The sequence below is a fragment of the Carex rostrata genome, chromosome 14, assembly GCF_964058835.1.
Source record: "Carex rostrata chromosome 14, lpCarRost1.2, whole genome shotgun sequence".
NCBI classification, from domain to species: Eukaryota; Viridiplantae; Streptophyta; class Magnoliopsida; order Poales; family Cyperaceae; genus Carex; species Carex rostrata.
In genome coordinates, this window is record NC_135931.1 from 4,382,247 (window position 1) to 4,397,834 (window position 15,588).

At 30.4% G+C, this 15,588-nt stretch overlaps 1 protein-coding gene across 1 annotated transcript; it reads left to right on the forward strand.

The window, feature by feature from the left end:
* The first annotated feature begins 265 nt into the window (after nucleotides 1-265).
* LOC144564987 (beta-glucosidase 26-like) lies at nucleotides 266-9,490 on the forward strand. Its single transcript, XM_078314594.1, has 12 exons — nucleotides 266-606; nucleotides 826-884; nucleotides 5,074-5,149; nucleotides 5,360-5,431; nucleotides 5,703-5,790; nucleotides 5,955-6,198; nucleotides 6,787-6,902; nucleotides 7,276-7,493; nucleotides 7,638-7,669; nucleotides 8,031-8,133; nucleotides 8,232-8,301; nucleotides 9,090-9,490. Exons 1-12 carry the CDS (start codon nucleotides 393-395, stop codon nucleotides 9,286-9,288), a joined length of 1,491 nt encoding a protein of 496 aa, XP_078170720.1. The 5' UTR covers nucleotides 266-392; the 3' UTR covers nucleotides 9,289-9,490.
* The last annotated feature ends 6,098 nt before the right edge of the window (nucleotides 9,491-15,588 follow it).

A 15,588-nucleotide genomic window follows, 5' to 3' on the forward strand; every position in this document is an offset into this window, starting at 1 on the left:
TTGCCTCGAAATCGTTTTTCTTTTTAATTTGGACATATACACACATTCTCATTAATAAAAATCACAGTTCATTTCTTGTGTATTCCGGTTCCGATTCCAAATTGCGCGTGCGGCGTGCTACCCGTTGTGGGACTACTACTGTGCAGTCCTTGTCTGCCACAGTAGATCTAGACTCCTTTAAAAGAACTCGACCCATAATTGGGAACAGATTTTCGGATTTTCTGGCTTGTGGCAATACCGAACCGCCCCTTCGACACATCATGGTTTCATCTTTTCCAAACAGAAAAAGAGAAGAAAAACAAAATAGACTGCATATATATACTGTGCTCAGCTCATAGCCAGTTGCTCCATTCCTCCTCTCCTCTCTCTTCCAATCTTTCGCACTGCTGAGTATGAGACAGCTCATTCTCTCTCTAGCTCTACTCGCACTGTCGCTTGGCTATGCCAGAGCTAAGCAATCGAGTTATGACACTGGCGGGTTGAGCCGCGCAAGCTTCCCCAAAGGCTTTGTTTTTGGTACCGCCGCATCGGCATATCAGGTCGAAGGGATGGCATTGAAGGGAGGAAGAGGCCCCAGCATTTGGGACTCCTTTGTCAAGATACCAGGTAAAAAAATATGTGCCTTTGTTTCAGCAATTTCGTTTCTTTTTTAGTATTATTTTTTCAAATTGAAATTGAGTAAAATGAAATGGTAACTTTTCTTCTCCATCATAAACCCAGAGATTCATATAAATACAATTTTTCATTTATTTACACTGGGAGATTTTTTTCTTTTTTTATATTATTCAATTATTAGTAAGCATTTTTTTTTTCACCTCTGGACAGGTAATATACCGAATAATGCCACTGCAGATGTAACAGTAGATGAATACCATCGATATAAGGTATGAAAGTGGAATTTCTGTAAATTACCTTTTTGTTCTCTTTACTCCAAATATAATCATATAGATTGATAAGTTGATATGTTAAGTTTTAAGATTTTTAAAGCATATCATTTAATCAGTAAGTATTTTTAATCGTTGGATCAACCACTAGTTATCATCAAATTTAATATGATTGAAAATTATTGAACTTCTTATAATAAATATTCATCAATATACAAAACATATCTAATTCAACGTACGGGTTTAATTACTATGTATTGTCTATATTTTTGTTTGGTATGGTATTTTATTTGATAGTATTTGTCAATATTTAAAAATTATAATATTTTTAATATGTATTTGTCCGTAAATTAAATAGTTCTAATATAAATATATAATTGAGGATTGTTGATATGTGGGTCCTAGCATTTTTCAATATTTGAGTTGACATCTAATTTCATTTGGCCTGATTTTTTTTTCCAAATTGAGACAGGAAATTTAATTATTTCAATAATATTATCTCATTTCTTATTTATTATTTTCTAATTTATATTTCATAGAAGTAGTTTGGCTTCAAAATTTTCTAGTCATGCTACCTCATATGCAATGCTCACCGTCAATCACTTCTCTCTTTTTATTTATCTTGATGGAAAAATTCATGTATTCTTGTTTCTCTCTCCTCATTTAAAGATTTTATTTTATAAAATAATCTTTTTTTTTTAAAACATCAAACAAAATATTCCTTTAAATTTATTAACAAAGTACTCTTGTGAGACCTAAATATACATTCTCTTTTACTCTGTTTCACCTCCCTTCCATTCACTTAATTAATATATTTTTGCTAAGATGCATATGACATACATGAAATCCCTTAACATTATCCAAATTTAATATTTAACCTGAATCTACTTTTAACTTTTATTGTTACTAAATTTGAATGAGAGCTATATTGTTTGATGGTTTTACAAAAATAGACTATTTTATAAAATTTCTGTTAAAAGAATGGTTTTAAACTAGGGCCCTGATAATTGTCCCCTCATTTTCATCCCCCATTATCCCATTCAATTTTATTTGTTCAATTTCGTTCACATTTCTCACAATCTACAAGGAAATTTACAAATCTAAAACCATGAACATCTTCTATATAATTTTATCTTTCAAATGAGATTCATGATGACATACTTTCGAGCTCGTCATCACACAAGTATTTATACCTCGTCATCTAAGTATTTATACCTAATATTTTTCACATATGACATTGCTGACATTTAAAAGTATTAATATCAAGTATTACAAGTATTTATACCTATGCACTGAAGTATTTATACCTATGTGGTCCACGATTAGGAATAAATACTTACAAGTATATGTATAAATACTTGCACGATGAGCTATAAATACTTGTGTGACGATGAACCCAAAATTATGTCATCATGAATCTCATTTGAAAGATAAAATTGCGTAGAATACGTTCGTGGTTTTAGATTCGCAAAATTCCTCATATATCGTGAGAAATGTGAACGACATTGGAAAAAAAACCCACCTCTAAAAACGTGTATGATTTTTCTCCCCCATGTAGTTTGAGTGGTCTCCCATATAGTCATATCAAATTAGACATGTAAGTATTAATATCTTAGTTTGCAAGTATTAATTTATTATCTTTCAAGTATTTATACCTATGAATTTAATTAAACTTGAAAGACCACAGTGTTTTGAATAAATTTAATTAAACTAATTAGTTAAGTTAGTTTATGGAAGTTAAAATCTATTTAAGAGATGAGGGGATGATGAGGAGGTACGGGGTCTACGATTGGGGATAAATATTTACAAGTATAGGTATAAATACTTGCACGATGGGATATAAATACTTGTATAACGATGAGCCTGAAAATATGTCATCATGAATCTTATTTGAAAAATAAAATTGTGTAGAATACGTTCGTGGTTTTAGATTCGCAAAATTCCTCATAGATCGTGAGAAATGTGGATGACATTGAAAAAAGAAAAAAAAATCCACTTCTAACATCGGTTTAAGAGATGGGGGGATGAGAGTGGGGGGATTCATATAATTATTCTTTAAACTATAAGTGTTTGATGGTTTTAAACAAACAAACAGACTGTTTTGTTTGTTTGGCGTAAGAAAATTGTTAAACAAACAGACTATAAATTTAGAATAATTTATATTTATTCTAAATTATAAAAAAAATCATAGTTTATATTCCACTAAAATTAATACAAGAAACAAAAATCACTCCCATATTTTTATTGAGACCGAATCTCCTACACTCTTGGGGGCAGAAAATTCTTGCCTCTAGAGTCACTGCCGAGTGGGTCTGGGGTGAGCCCGAGATCAAATATTTAAATGTTAAAAGTCACTTCGAACCCACCCGACAGTGACTCTAGAAACAGAAATTTCCTGCACCCCTAGAGACATGTGATTCAGTTCCACTTTTATTACCTTTAATGAGGCTCAAGTAAAAGAGAAATTAATATGATGAAATGATTTAAGCAACACATTTAATCCATATTTATGGGATCTTAGGCCATAGATGCTCTTTTGCATATTTAGATATGGGAGGCAACACATTTAATTATCCGTATTTATTTGACAATCCGCAATCCTTGAAGCAAACACATTTAATTATCCGTATTTATTTGACAATCCGCAATCCTTGAAGCAAACACATTTAATCCATATCTATTATTTGACGATCTGAAATCGTTGACGACTAAATTTTGTTTATTTTTGTTTAATTAAACACAGATATATTTTCAATAGTTGAGATAGATTTTGCATCAAATTTGTAATTTTAAAATTAATTGGCCACTAATCAAGTATAGACAATAGTAATTGTTAAATTTTCAAATCTCGGCGAATAATCAAACGATTTTCAGATCACTGTATATTTGAAAAATAATATGTCTAAATTATAAAATGTATGTGTGTGTGTAATTATACATCTTTGATTTTAACAACCGTTTTGTCGATATAACTTGTATTTTAATTTTCTTAGCATTCTTTTGATCACTTGGATGTGAATTAACGATTCATTTCTCGTTTGTTGCCCAAATTTTTAAAAATAAAAAAGCATAGTAATCAAGAGAAATAGAAAGCAAAACATCATGGCACGTAACTATTTGTTTGTACGTGCTTCATGCCATAATGGCTACAAACAGTTCATGGTAGGACTCTTTAATGCTTTGTAGCAACAAGAGCATGTGGGTTGTGTACTATGTCTCTTTTCACATATTCCACCGACACATTTTGTGTACTTTATAACATTTAATTACCATGGTACATAGACCATACTAAAGCTAATATTAATATGAGCCCTTAAATCTTTTTTGGTGATACGAAATTACACTCTATATTTTTAAAGTCTAAATAGTCGATTCAAACCGTTCAACATGATAGATATATTAAAATGTGCTTGCATATCAAATTTTATATTTTTTTTGAATTTTTTTATTATTTTTTAAAATGGGTACAAAAATTCAATAGTCTAAAAACATCAATTTTGTAAAATACTTAATAAATAGTAAAAAAAAATAAAAAATGTAAAATTTGATCTGCAAGCACATTTTAATATATTCATTATGTTGAATGGTTTGGATCGACTGTTTGGACTTTAAAAACTTTGAAAATGTAGGGTGAAAAGGTAAAAATAATATTAAATTTCATCATTTTTTGTGACATGCATGAAGTGTAGATTATATTCCAACTGCTTGATTTGTATGTTACTAAATACTAATATATGAATTTATAAGTATTTAAGTGTTCATCACTTCTCATTTCTTAGTATAAAGAAGTTCAAATTAAATACTCTGTCATTATGTACAAAATAATTTTAAAAAATAAGTATCAACACATATAAGGTGCAAGTATGATGCAGACACCACCTCTCTTTTTAGTATCATTATATTATTAAATTAATAGATTCCGATCCTTTATAGCATATATTTTTTCTGTTACGCTGATTTTTGGCTAGAATCCCCATGATATATAAACCCCCAATTAAAATAAATTTACTTAATGACTTAAATGTTGACCTTCAAAAAGGACTTAATTAAATGTTATCCTTGAATGGAACCCACTTTAGCTAAAATGCATGAAACATTTACCTAACAATGAACAACAATGAATGAAATTGTCTTATATGTTTCATCACTTGATGTTGTAAATTAATTAAACAAGAAGTTTCTGTTGTAGGAAGATGTGGACATAATGAAGAAAATGGGATTTGATGCGTACCGTTTCTCCATCTCTTGGTCTCGGATTTTCCCAAGTATATATGACCATACCCAATTTCTTATTTGTGTTTTTTTTCTCTTTTTTTCATCAAAAGTATCTATGTGGTGTCATATCAAAAGTTGGTTATCATCAGGGTACATGCTATCCTATGCCAATTTTCACTGCACAAAAATTCCAATGCCATATCCTTCTATTTCTACACATTACATTTTTCAATATAATTCCTTTTGCTGTTTTGATACAGAGGGAGCAGGGGAAGTTAATTTGGAGGGTGTTGAATACTACAATAACCTCATTAACTATTCACTTAAACAAGGTAACTCCTCTAATTATTGTCATAATAAATTATTGTAAATACATCTCCAAGTAAAAACCAACCAGCAGCATTGGAAATAACTGCCTGACATCAAACCGGAAACATACGATATTTGTCATGCACCATACCAATCTGTATCTTAGGACAAATAAAAATTGAGATGTGTATTGAATCTACCTAATCTTATGTGGAATCAAACTGAACAAAAAAAAATGTTTAGTACAATCCAAAACAGAATTTATAAGTAGATGAATAATTTGTGTTATTTTAGGCATCATACCCTATGCGAATCTTTACCACTATGACCTTCCTTTGGCTCTTCATGAAGAGTACCTCGGCTGGTTAAATCCAAAGATAATGTAAGTTCACAATTCACATATTAGTCCACCATACAAAATTTTATTTTCTTGTTAGCATCCTTTTTTGAAATTCCAATCTTATCATATAAAATAATTATATTTCAAGTTCCATTTCGTGTAGCATTGTTCTTGATATGTATTTACTTGCACACATCTATCTACAGTCAGGCCTTTGCCGACTTTGCCGAGTTCTGTTTCAAGACGTATGGAGATAGAGTAAAGAACTGGTTCACAATGAATGAGCCAAGATGTGTCGCCGCTCTTGGTTACGACAATGGTTTCCATGCCCCGGGAAGATGCACTGATTGTGCGACTGGAGGTAACTCCACCACTGAACCGTATACTGTGGCTCATCACCTTATCTTATCACATGCAGCTGCTGTCAAGGTGTACCGAGATAAGTATAAGGCATGTGCAAAAAAATAGTTAATTAATTCATATACTTGATGATTACATGCAACTCTGTTTTTTATGGACTGCATGGTGAAGTACACTAGCAGAGATTCAGTATGTTTTATAAAATCATGCAAATAAGAAATGTTTTAAGAATGGGCAAGGCATATCAAATGTACCGTGAGACCAAATATTGCATGAGAAATATGTCCGGATACCAGTGTTACAGTTTATTCATTCTCCAAAATTTGTCCAAAATACCCAGATTTCTGTGAGAAATTAGTAATTCCCTTTTCTGAAACCAAATAGCCATTAAATTATTCTTGAATTGATGCAGTACTTCACTTTTTAACAAGAAAAATATTAGAACTGGTTTCAGCAGTTCGATTAACCAAAGGCAATATGGAAAAAAAAAATTATATATTACTCATTTTTTGTAGCAAATCTTGTATGAGTTTCTGTTATTGGCTTCTGTATAGTTTTTCCTTATTATATGTGAAAGACCCTGTTTTATGATTTCATGAATTAAATCTTCAAACAACCAAATTTGTCCAAAAAATTTAATGCTCCAGATCATGATCCAATTTTTTAATTTATAATCAGCATATGCAAAAAGGGAAGATTGGAATTCTTTTGGATTTTGGATGGTACGAGCCTCTTACCAACTCAAATGCAGACCAAGCTGCTGCCCAAAGAGCTAGAGACTTCCACATCGGATGGTAAATTCATTATTCAAATATCAGTATTTAATTATATATTAATTTGTTCTAAAGAATCTTATAGACAGAAAATTGAGTTTAATTTGAGTATTTAGGACTGGTAATTTTAACAAATCAGACCACAAAATATTCTCATTTCATAACAAGGAGCTCATCTTTTAGGAGCAAGGTGATACAATTAACTTAACTACTATATATTTTTAACCCCCAAATTTGTACACTAAAGCATCAGAAATCAAATGGGGTTTTGTAAAATCTATACTCAGTTCTGTTTTAAGTCACCCCTTGAGCTTATTAAACTGGCAGAACTATTTACCATCACAACATTTAGTATCCTAATATATAATTTTTTATAATCATTTTTTGTACGCAGGTTTCTTCATCCAATTATATACGGGCGGTATCCGTATGCCATGCAGGATATAGTGAAAGATAGATTGCCAAGGTTCTCCAATGAGGAGGCCAAGATAGTGAAAGGATCAATAGATTACCTGGGAATAAATCATTATACAAGTTACTATATGAAAGGTCTAAGCAAATACAGTGAAAATCCCGTCGGTTACCAAGACGATTGGCATGTTGGTTTCGCATGTAAGCAACAAACTTGCAGCATGAAATTTAGATCTCAGTATTATTATTAAGCTCTTTCCATGCATATAAAGATTTTCATTTGGTGAATCCACTGTTGGCCATAGTTCTTTGAGATTATCTAACACAATGATTCAAACTTTGTAGTTGATCGGAATGGTGTGCCAATTGGACCACGGGTAATTGTTCTGTTCTTTTTTTTTCACTTGCAATTAAATTTAAGCAATGCAATTTTGGTCATGAATATTTGATAAATGCTATGCTCTTTCTACTTGCTCTATTTTTTTTGTTATAGATGATGAAAAAACAATCTGAACGAATAAAAAGACTACTTCGTGATGAATTGATAATGATTAATAAGTATATATTACACTAGTATTATCTTAACTTTTGTTATTTCATGGCCATGTAACCATGTTTGAGAATAAAAATGCAATTATTCTGGGAGACTTGGCTATCATTTGTCTATCATGATAATTATAAAGTACGCAACAAAAAATATTCTAAAATTTAATAAAGGTAACTTTTTGAAAAATACAGGCTAATTCCTACTGGCTTTACATCGTTCCATGGGGAATGCACAAGGTCGTGGAGTATGTCAAAGAGAACTACGGCAATCCAACAGTCATCATATCCGAAAATGGTTTGAGCTATAAGAGAAATAAACCAAATGTTCTGTTAAAGTTTTATAATTTTGTAATTGGTCGCAACAATGCTCATATTGCCTTGTATTAATTATAGGAATGGATCAGCCTGGAAATATTAGTCTAGCTGAAGGTGTGAATGACACGACAAGGATTGATTACTACAGGTACAAGTATTTATGATCAGTACAAATATTTATTATTAATTTGGTGTTATTGATTGGAATTTTATTAAGGATGATATTCAGGGTGCAGTGCCATTTTAATCAGGTTAATACCATTGTGCACAGGATGATGCAGTAGTGACATTAAATGGACTGACATTTCTTGCAGGATTGATATCTTGTGCATCTGAAACATATTAAAAATAATATTAAATTTTGAATTCACCTAATTTACCTTGGTGTCTTGTTGCTCATCCTTTTGAGCGGTTGTCTGGTGTGTTGGCATCATACTACAAGAATGGGACAGTATTAGCGAGCGATACTGTCGGTATACTTTCGCGGATAAAATTGATTATCAAGTGGGTTTAACTGTACACAATTATGCTTCACCCACAATGAAAGTTAGTCAAAATTGGGTTAGCCTGTGCTTAATTGCACTGGTTTTTAGAAGTACTTGAAATCTTGATTCAGTGATTAAGTCATAAAACATTGGTTCCAACAGAAATCAAAATTTGGCCTATATGGATTCATATTCTTTTTTTTTGTCTTTGAAGTTAATAATTTGGTTCATATTCAGTGCTTTTATTACTTATTAAGGTTTTTGTTCTAACATAATGCATCAGAATTGAAGTTTGATGGATGATCACAATAAAAATGACCCAGTGTGTGTAGATTACAGTGCTATTTTAGTAATGTTTATTTTTCCATTGCATGTATGTGCTATATATCAGATTAACTATTTTATAAGTTATGTTAGGTAACAACCCTCTTAAAATTCTTTGGAACTGTAGGAGCTATATACAAGAGCTAAAGAAGGCAATTGATGAAGGTGCAAAGGTGATAGGGTACTTTGCATGGTCTCTGCTTGACAATTTTGAGTGGCGGCTCGGTTACACTTCTCGCTTCGGCATAGTCTACGTGGATTATGAAACACTTAATCGATACCCCAAGAACTCTGCTTACTGGTTCAGAGACGTGCTCAAAAAATGAAAGTGAAATACCAGTATATGTGAGGGATTAATAATCTTCAAAAGGTGTATAAGTTAGTTGGCCATTAAAAAATCACTTGGAAAGAAAAAAAATTAGTTAGCAACATAGACTGCTAAATATGCAGTTTCTTTAAAATAAGATGATATTAAACAATAATGTATTCTCTGCTATTTTTAAAGAAAAAATGGGGGTTCTTTTCGGCCTAAATAGATTCAACGATTACAGAAATACTAGCCGAGACCCAAGGCCCAATAAGCATATTTGGGCCGAACTCTAAGGCATTAGCCTAACTTTTTTCTTTATTTTACAAATAGAGTATTATCTGCTTATTTATCTTTATGATTTAATTATAAATACAATAATTTAATACCTACTGACATTTTTAGTTGTCCATTTTTATAGAAATAGTTTGCTCTATGGCTTTCTTTTACTCCAAAAAAATATACTTTCTTGAATTTACTTATTACCGTACGGTACATCCATCCTTTTTATCAATTTGATATTTTAAGAAATATTGTAAAACTAAGAAACCAAAATTGTGTAGAAATATTTAGATATAATGCCTATCGAATTTTAATAAATTAAATTTTGTTTGGAGTAAAATTTAAAATTTAATTGGTCAACAATCATTAAGCAATTAAAGCTCGCTCACTACAAATTTTATATTGTTTGATGTAAAGCTTAATGACTTTAAATTGAATAAAATGGACTACATGTCCTGTTTAATAATGGAAAATATATTTTTAATTTAAATCTTTATTGAACAATATTTTCAAAAATATCAAATATATGTTTCATAAAAGATAAATAAATGCTAAACTATTGATATTATTATCGTTATATAGACCTATAATAAAAACCAATTGTGCGTCTAGGTAAATGCAGCAATTAATCTCTCCCTTACAAAGTGTAATTTTAAATGTCATTTTTATAATTAATTGAGCTCCCAAAACCTTTCTGACTACTTAAGGCTTAAGCTAAGGAAGTAAGAAACCCTTAAGCTGCCTTCATTTATCCATTCAGTATCATATTATTTTTTTCCACTGGTTGCGTACTTAGTTGGAATTTGACTGGTTCTAATGAAATTTATTTACTCGTAATCCAATCTACTAAATTAAATGCACAGGCACGGACATGTGTGTATTATTCTTTTCTGTTTCCTTTTCGGCGTTTAAAAATCAATGACAGGCTGGACTTGCGCTGTTAGTTGGAACACAAGAATAATACCCTTTTTAGTTCCAAAAGTAAAGCCTTCGGGGTTCAGCTTCAGACCTTCAGTCTGATATTAAGTCAGAATCTTAATCTGTACGAATCTCAAAGCTATACGTATAGAAATGGAACGGCATCGGACCGCCTGCGATTAATAAAGTACAGGTGCTAGAGAAAAATATAATTAAAGGCATTAATTATATCTTTTTTTCAACAGTTCACTATCACTAGACACTAGAAAGCTGACCCTGCTACCACACGGCACACGCGTTTAGATTCAGGCGGAATAACTCTCCAGTATGAACAAAAATGGAGAGGAAAGGAATCCTGGAAGGGCAGAAGAACAGATGCGACCTAAACACGTTGATTCTGGTATCATTCATTCCATTCCCAGTCTTTTACACCGGAGCAAGGTGCCATGATAGAGCGATCGGATTCTCTATTACATATGAGCTACAGTATAATATGATTGATATTTGATAGAGTGAACTTAGTAGGAGCTTAAGCTGATTAAAGAGGTTCATAAATTTAATCTTAGAAACTGTAGCATCAGTTTTGAAGGAAACTTAAATTGTTGATTTTGATCTACTTGACTAGTCAAGTTTTTAAATTCAATTTTTTTTTTATCTTCAGAATTTTTTCCGTAAGTTAATTTAAAATTTGCATCTACTTAAATTGTTGATTTTGATACAGAGATTGAAAATCATTAGTAAACAATATTTTATTAAAATAAACAAAAGTTAAAAATTTATAATGCAGATTTAACTCGTTGGATAAATCAAATACTTAAAGTTATCATTTAAAGTCAATTTGATAATTTCTAAAACACTTAAACTCATACTAGTTTTACTCTTAAATAACAAACTATGATAGTATGTTAATGTTACGTTTAGACATAGTTACAAAAAAAAAAAATTAGCTATATCATTAATGTTTAACTTGTTAAATTTTTAGATATATTGCATTGATAATTAGTATTATTATGCAGACAAGAAAGAAAAAGAAAAACTAAGAGAAGTTTAACAGAAAAATACTGATAGATGATAATTATATAGCTTATATTTAAAAATAATAATAGTATAAAGAGCATTTAATAAGTTTAGCTTTTTTATTGGATGCGTTGACCTTGGCCTTATGTAAAATGGAGCAGCAAGAAGCATCTAGTTGCATGATACAGTATAATCACGCGACACAGAAAATCAAGGCACCAAAAGGGATGCTTTCCGCCGCCCCATCTCTTTGCACGTGGCATGCTGGCGATTCTCTTAAAAAATATAAAAGCATTTAGTAACATAGAAAAAGGGAGCCGAACAAAACTATTGAGGCAGCTTCTTTTACATGGGGTGATGGGGTCACGCATAAAAGCACAACTCTCTTAATTTCAGTGAAACTATTTAGAGTAGAATTAGCGTATTCTTAAGTCCACCAAGTCTATTTGGAAACTTAACTCTGAAAATTATCGGATTGGTTTTAAACGACAAATTCAAATTGTTAAAAAATTTCTACTTTATGAGTGATGTGTCTACGTACAAAAAAATTAAAATTTAAAATTAATTTTTTATAGATTGAAGTGGTCAAAAGACATCTAAAAAATGAATGCATTAAAATTAATTTATAAAGTTTCTAATTTGACCACTTAACTTTATACTAACTTAATTTGAAACTTTAAAATTTTCATATATAGAAGCATCACTCATAAGATAGAAGGATTTCAACAATTTGGACTCGTCGTTTGAAGTCAATTCAATAGATTTTAGAGTTGAGTTCACAAAAAAACTTAGTGAACTGAGAAAAACCCTAGTTCTACTCGACTATTTAATATGTATTTCATCACTTGACTTCTTAAGCTATGCCTATGTTGAACTAGTTTTTTTTTTTTTTTAATTCAAATTGTAGTGACAAAATTCACGGATAACTCGTAAATTAATCATGAATTATTTATTTTTACACATTTTTAATAAATAAACGAATGAATGCGAGTTTCAAAATTATTTGCGGATTTTATGAATTTTAAGATTATTTTAGAAACATTTTTCTTTCCAAAATCTTCGTAATTTTTATATTTTTGCACGCACTATGAAGAGCAGACTGCTTTTTAATTAAACATACTACTTTTAATTATTAAAAAAAAAACTACTTTTGAATTATTTTCAAATTCTGAACTTGTTACTATAAATCGAACTGAGTTTGGTTATAAGATAACATAACTATGTATGATTTGATTTGATTTGATTTGATTGAAGGCAGTATATTTTATGAGTGTTTGTTCTGGAATATATGATACGTACTACTGCCGTTAGAATTTTTTTATTACTATTTTTAGGATTTTTGAAAACAAGGAGATCACAGTTCCTCTGTATCCATTTTAACTTTTTAAGATATTCAGTTGTATGCTAAAATCAAAGAATCGACATTATGATTTGTTGAATGAGGAGAGTTCGCATGTTTCTATTTTTTTGTTTTTATTATATTTTTATTTTTTATTAAAAGAATTTGGGAGTACCTTAGCATTTTTAGATGATATTCTCGATAATTAAATACGTGTCTTTCTCTATATAGAGACGAAGGTTTGTGCCATTGCACTAAATATGCGGTTCATACCTCTATTTTTGAAACTACAATAGCTTAAAATTTAAATTTTATCAAAATAAAATCTTTAGATATAATCTATATCATTTTCTCTGTGTACGCACGAAAGATTGTGACATTTTGATTTTGTTTTTATTTATCAAGAGCTTGCAAAAATACATCGATATGGATAAATTCTTGATGTTAATTTTTCAACTTATTAATTCATATAAGATTAAAATTGAAAAGTGATAATTCTTTTTATTCATGTAGAAAAAGTAATACAGACCGCATCTAACTTTTTTATTTTTACATATAAATTTTAAAGTTTTTGTCAATAGAAAATAAAAAAATTGAAACACAATGGAGGCAAAACAAACGAAGACATTCTAATCCTCTTGTTGAATAGTAAGATTGTAAGATATAAACATATTTCTATATTATATGAATAATTATTTTAGTGTCCGTGCTACAGTACCGCCACACAGTATCGCGCTACAGTATCTGCACTTAAAGGAATAATGTATTATGGTCTCGCTAATTATATAGTCTCAACTAATTATTATTCTAAAATCCCAGCAACATCATTTCTCTATGGTTCCCACTAATTATATAGTTTCCCTTTTACAATCCCCGCACTCGTTCTCGTGTTAATCTTTCTCTAACAAAAATAGTTGACTTCATAGAAATAAAAACTTCAATGTATAGATATAAATACTTTCAGTACTTAGATATTAATACTTTCAGTGTCATATGTAAAAAATACTTAGATATGTATACATTCGTAGTTATAAATACTTAGAAGATGAGATATTAACACTTAAAAAAATATTAATACTTTGATGCGTAACTTGTTATGATTATCCCTTTTCGAGTTCCCCAATCATCCCCGCGTCAGCCTTCCTCTAACAAAAATAGTTGACCTCATACATATAAATACTTCAGTGTATAAGTATAAATACTTTCAATACTTAGATATTAATACTTTCAGTGTCATAAGTAAAAAATATTTGTAATTATAAAAATAACTGACCTCATACATATAGATACTTCAGCGTATAAGTATAAGAGGAGGGTTCAAATGAACCCAAATTTTTGTGCACCCAAATGCACCTTATCGTTTTTCTCTATTTTCAAAGTCCGAATAGTCAATCCGAACCATTAGATGCGATCTATATATTAAGATGTGCTTGGAGACCAAATTTTACATTTTTTTAAATTTTTTTACTATTTATTAAGCCACTTTGAAAATCGCTGATCCAATGGTCCAGAAAATGTAAAATCAGCGATTTTCAATGTGGCTTAATAAATACTAAAAAAATTTCAAAAAATATAAAATTTGGTCTCCAAGCACATCTTAATATATAGATCGCATCTAACGGTTCGGATTGACTATTCGGACTTTGAAAATGGAGAAAAACGATTTGAAATATAGGGTGCATTTGGGTGCACAAATTTTTGGGTGCATTTGAACCCTCCTCTAAGTATAAATGCTTTCAATACTTAGATATTAATATTTTCAGTGTCATAAGTAAAATACTTGCAAGTATAGGTATAAAATACTTGTACAGTGAGTTATAAATACTTGCGTGACGACGAGTCTGAAAGTACATCATCATGGATCTCATTTGAAAGAAAAAATTGCGTAGGTATATAAATAATATGGAAAAAATTAAAATTGTGGAGATTTTCCAGTCCCTGTAGGAAGTTATCTTTATGTATTTAATTTTCGGTGGCTCTCCCGTGGGTACAATGCTACAGTACCCGCACAATAAATAATTGTTCGCCTCATAGCTATAAATACTTCCGTACATAGGTATAAATACTTCCATGCATAGATATTAATACTTTAGGAAAAAAATTCGAATTGTAGAGTTTTTGCGATCCCCACAAAAAAGTTATTTTCTCACATTTAATTTTCAGTGGTCCTCCTGCGGGTACAGTGCAGGTATTGTAGTGCGGGTACTGTTATCAGCTTCCATATTATATTCACACGAACTCGAATTCCTATATTTGTGTAAAAGTCATAATAATAATTTACCATCTTAATTACTAGAAATTATCATACTAGAGGAGGGTTCAAATGCCTTCATTTTTTGTGTCTCCATTATGCATTTATTTTTAAAAGCATTGATAAATCAAAATTTAAATCATAAATATTAAAATAAAACCGTTAGATGTGATCTATGTTATTTTCTCTATGTGCTCATAAAAAAAATATTACATTTCGATTTTGTTTTTATGCGAATCAATCATTTGAAAAATCAACTTTTAGAAATTATCCACATTAGTACGTTTGTACAAGCTCTTGATAACAAACAAAACAAAGTTGAAATGTCATAATTTTTTACACGTGCATAGATAAAATGATGTAAATCATATCCAATGGTTTTATTTTGACTTTTAAGTTATAAATTTTGAGCTATTAAGGTTCTTAAAAATAAAGACATAATGGAAACATAAAAAATAAATCCATATGAACCCTTCTCAAAGGGAGCCAGATCCCCTCCCCCCCCCCCCCCC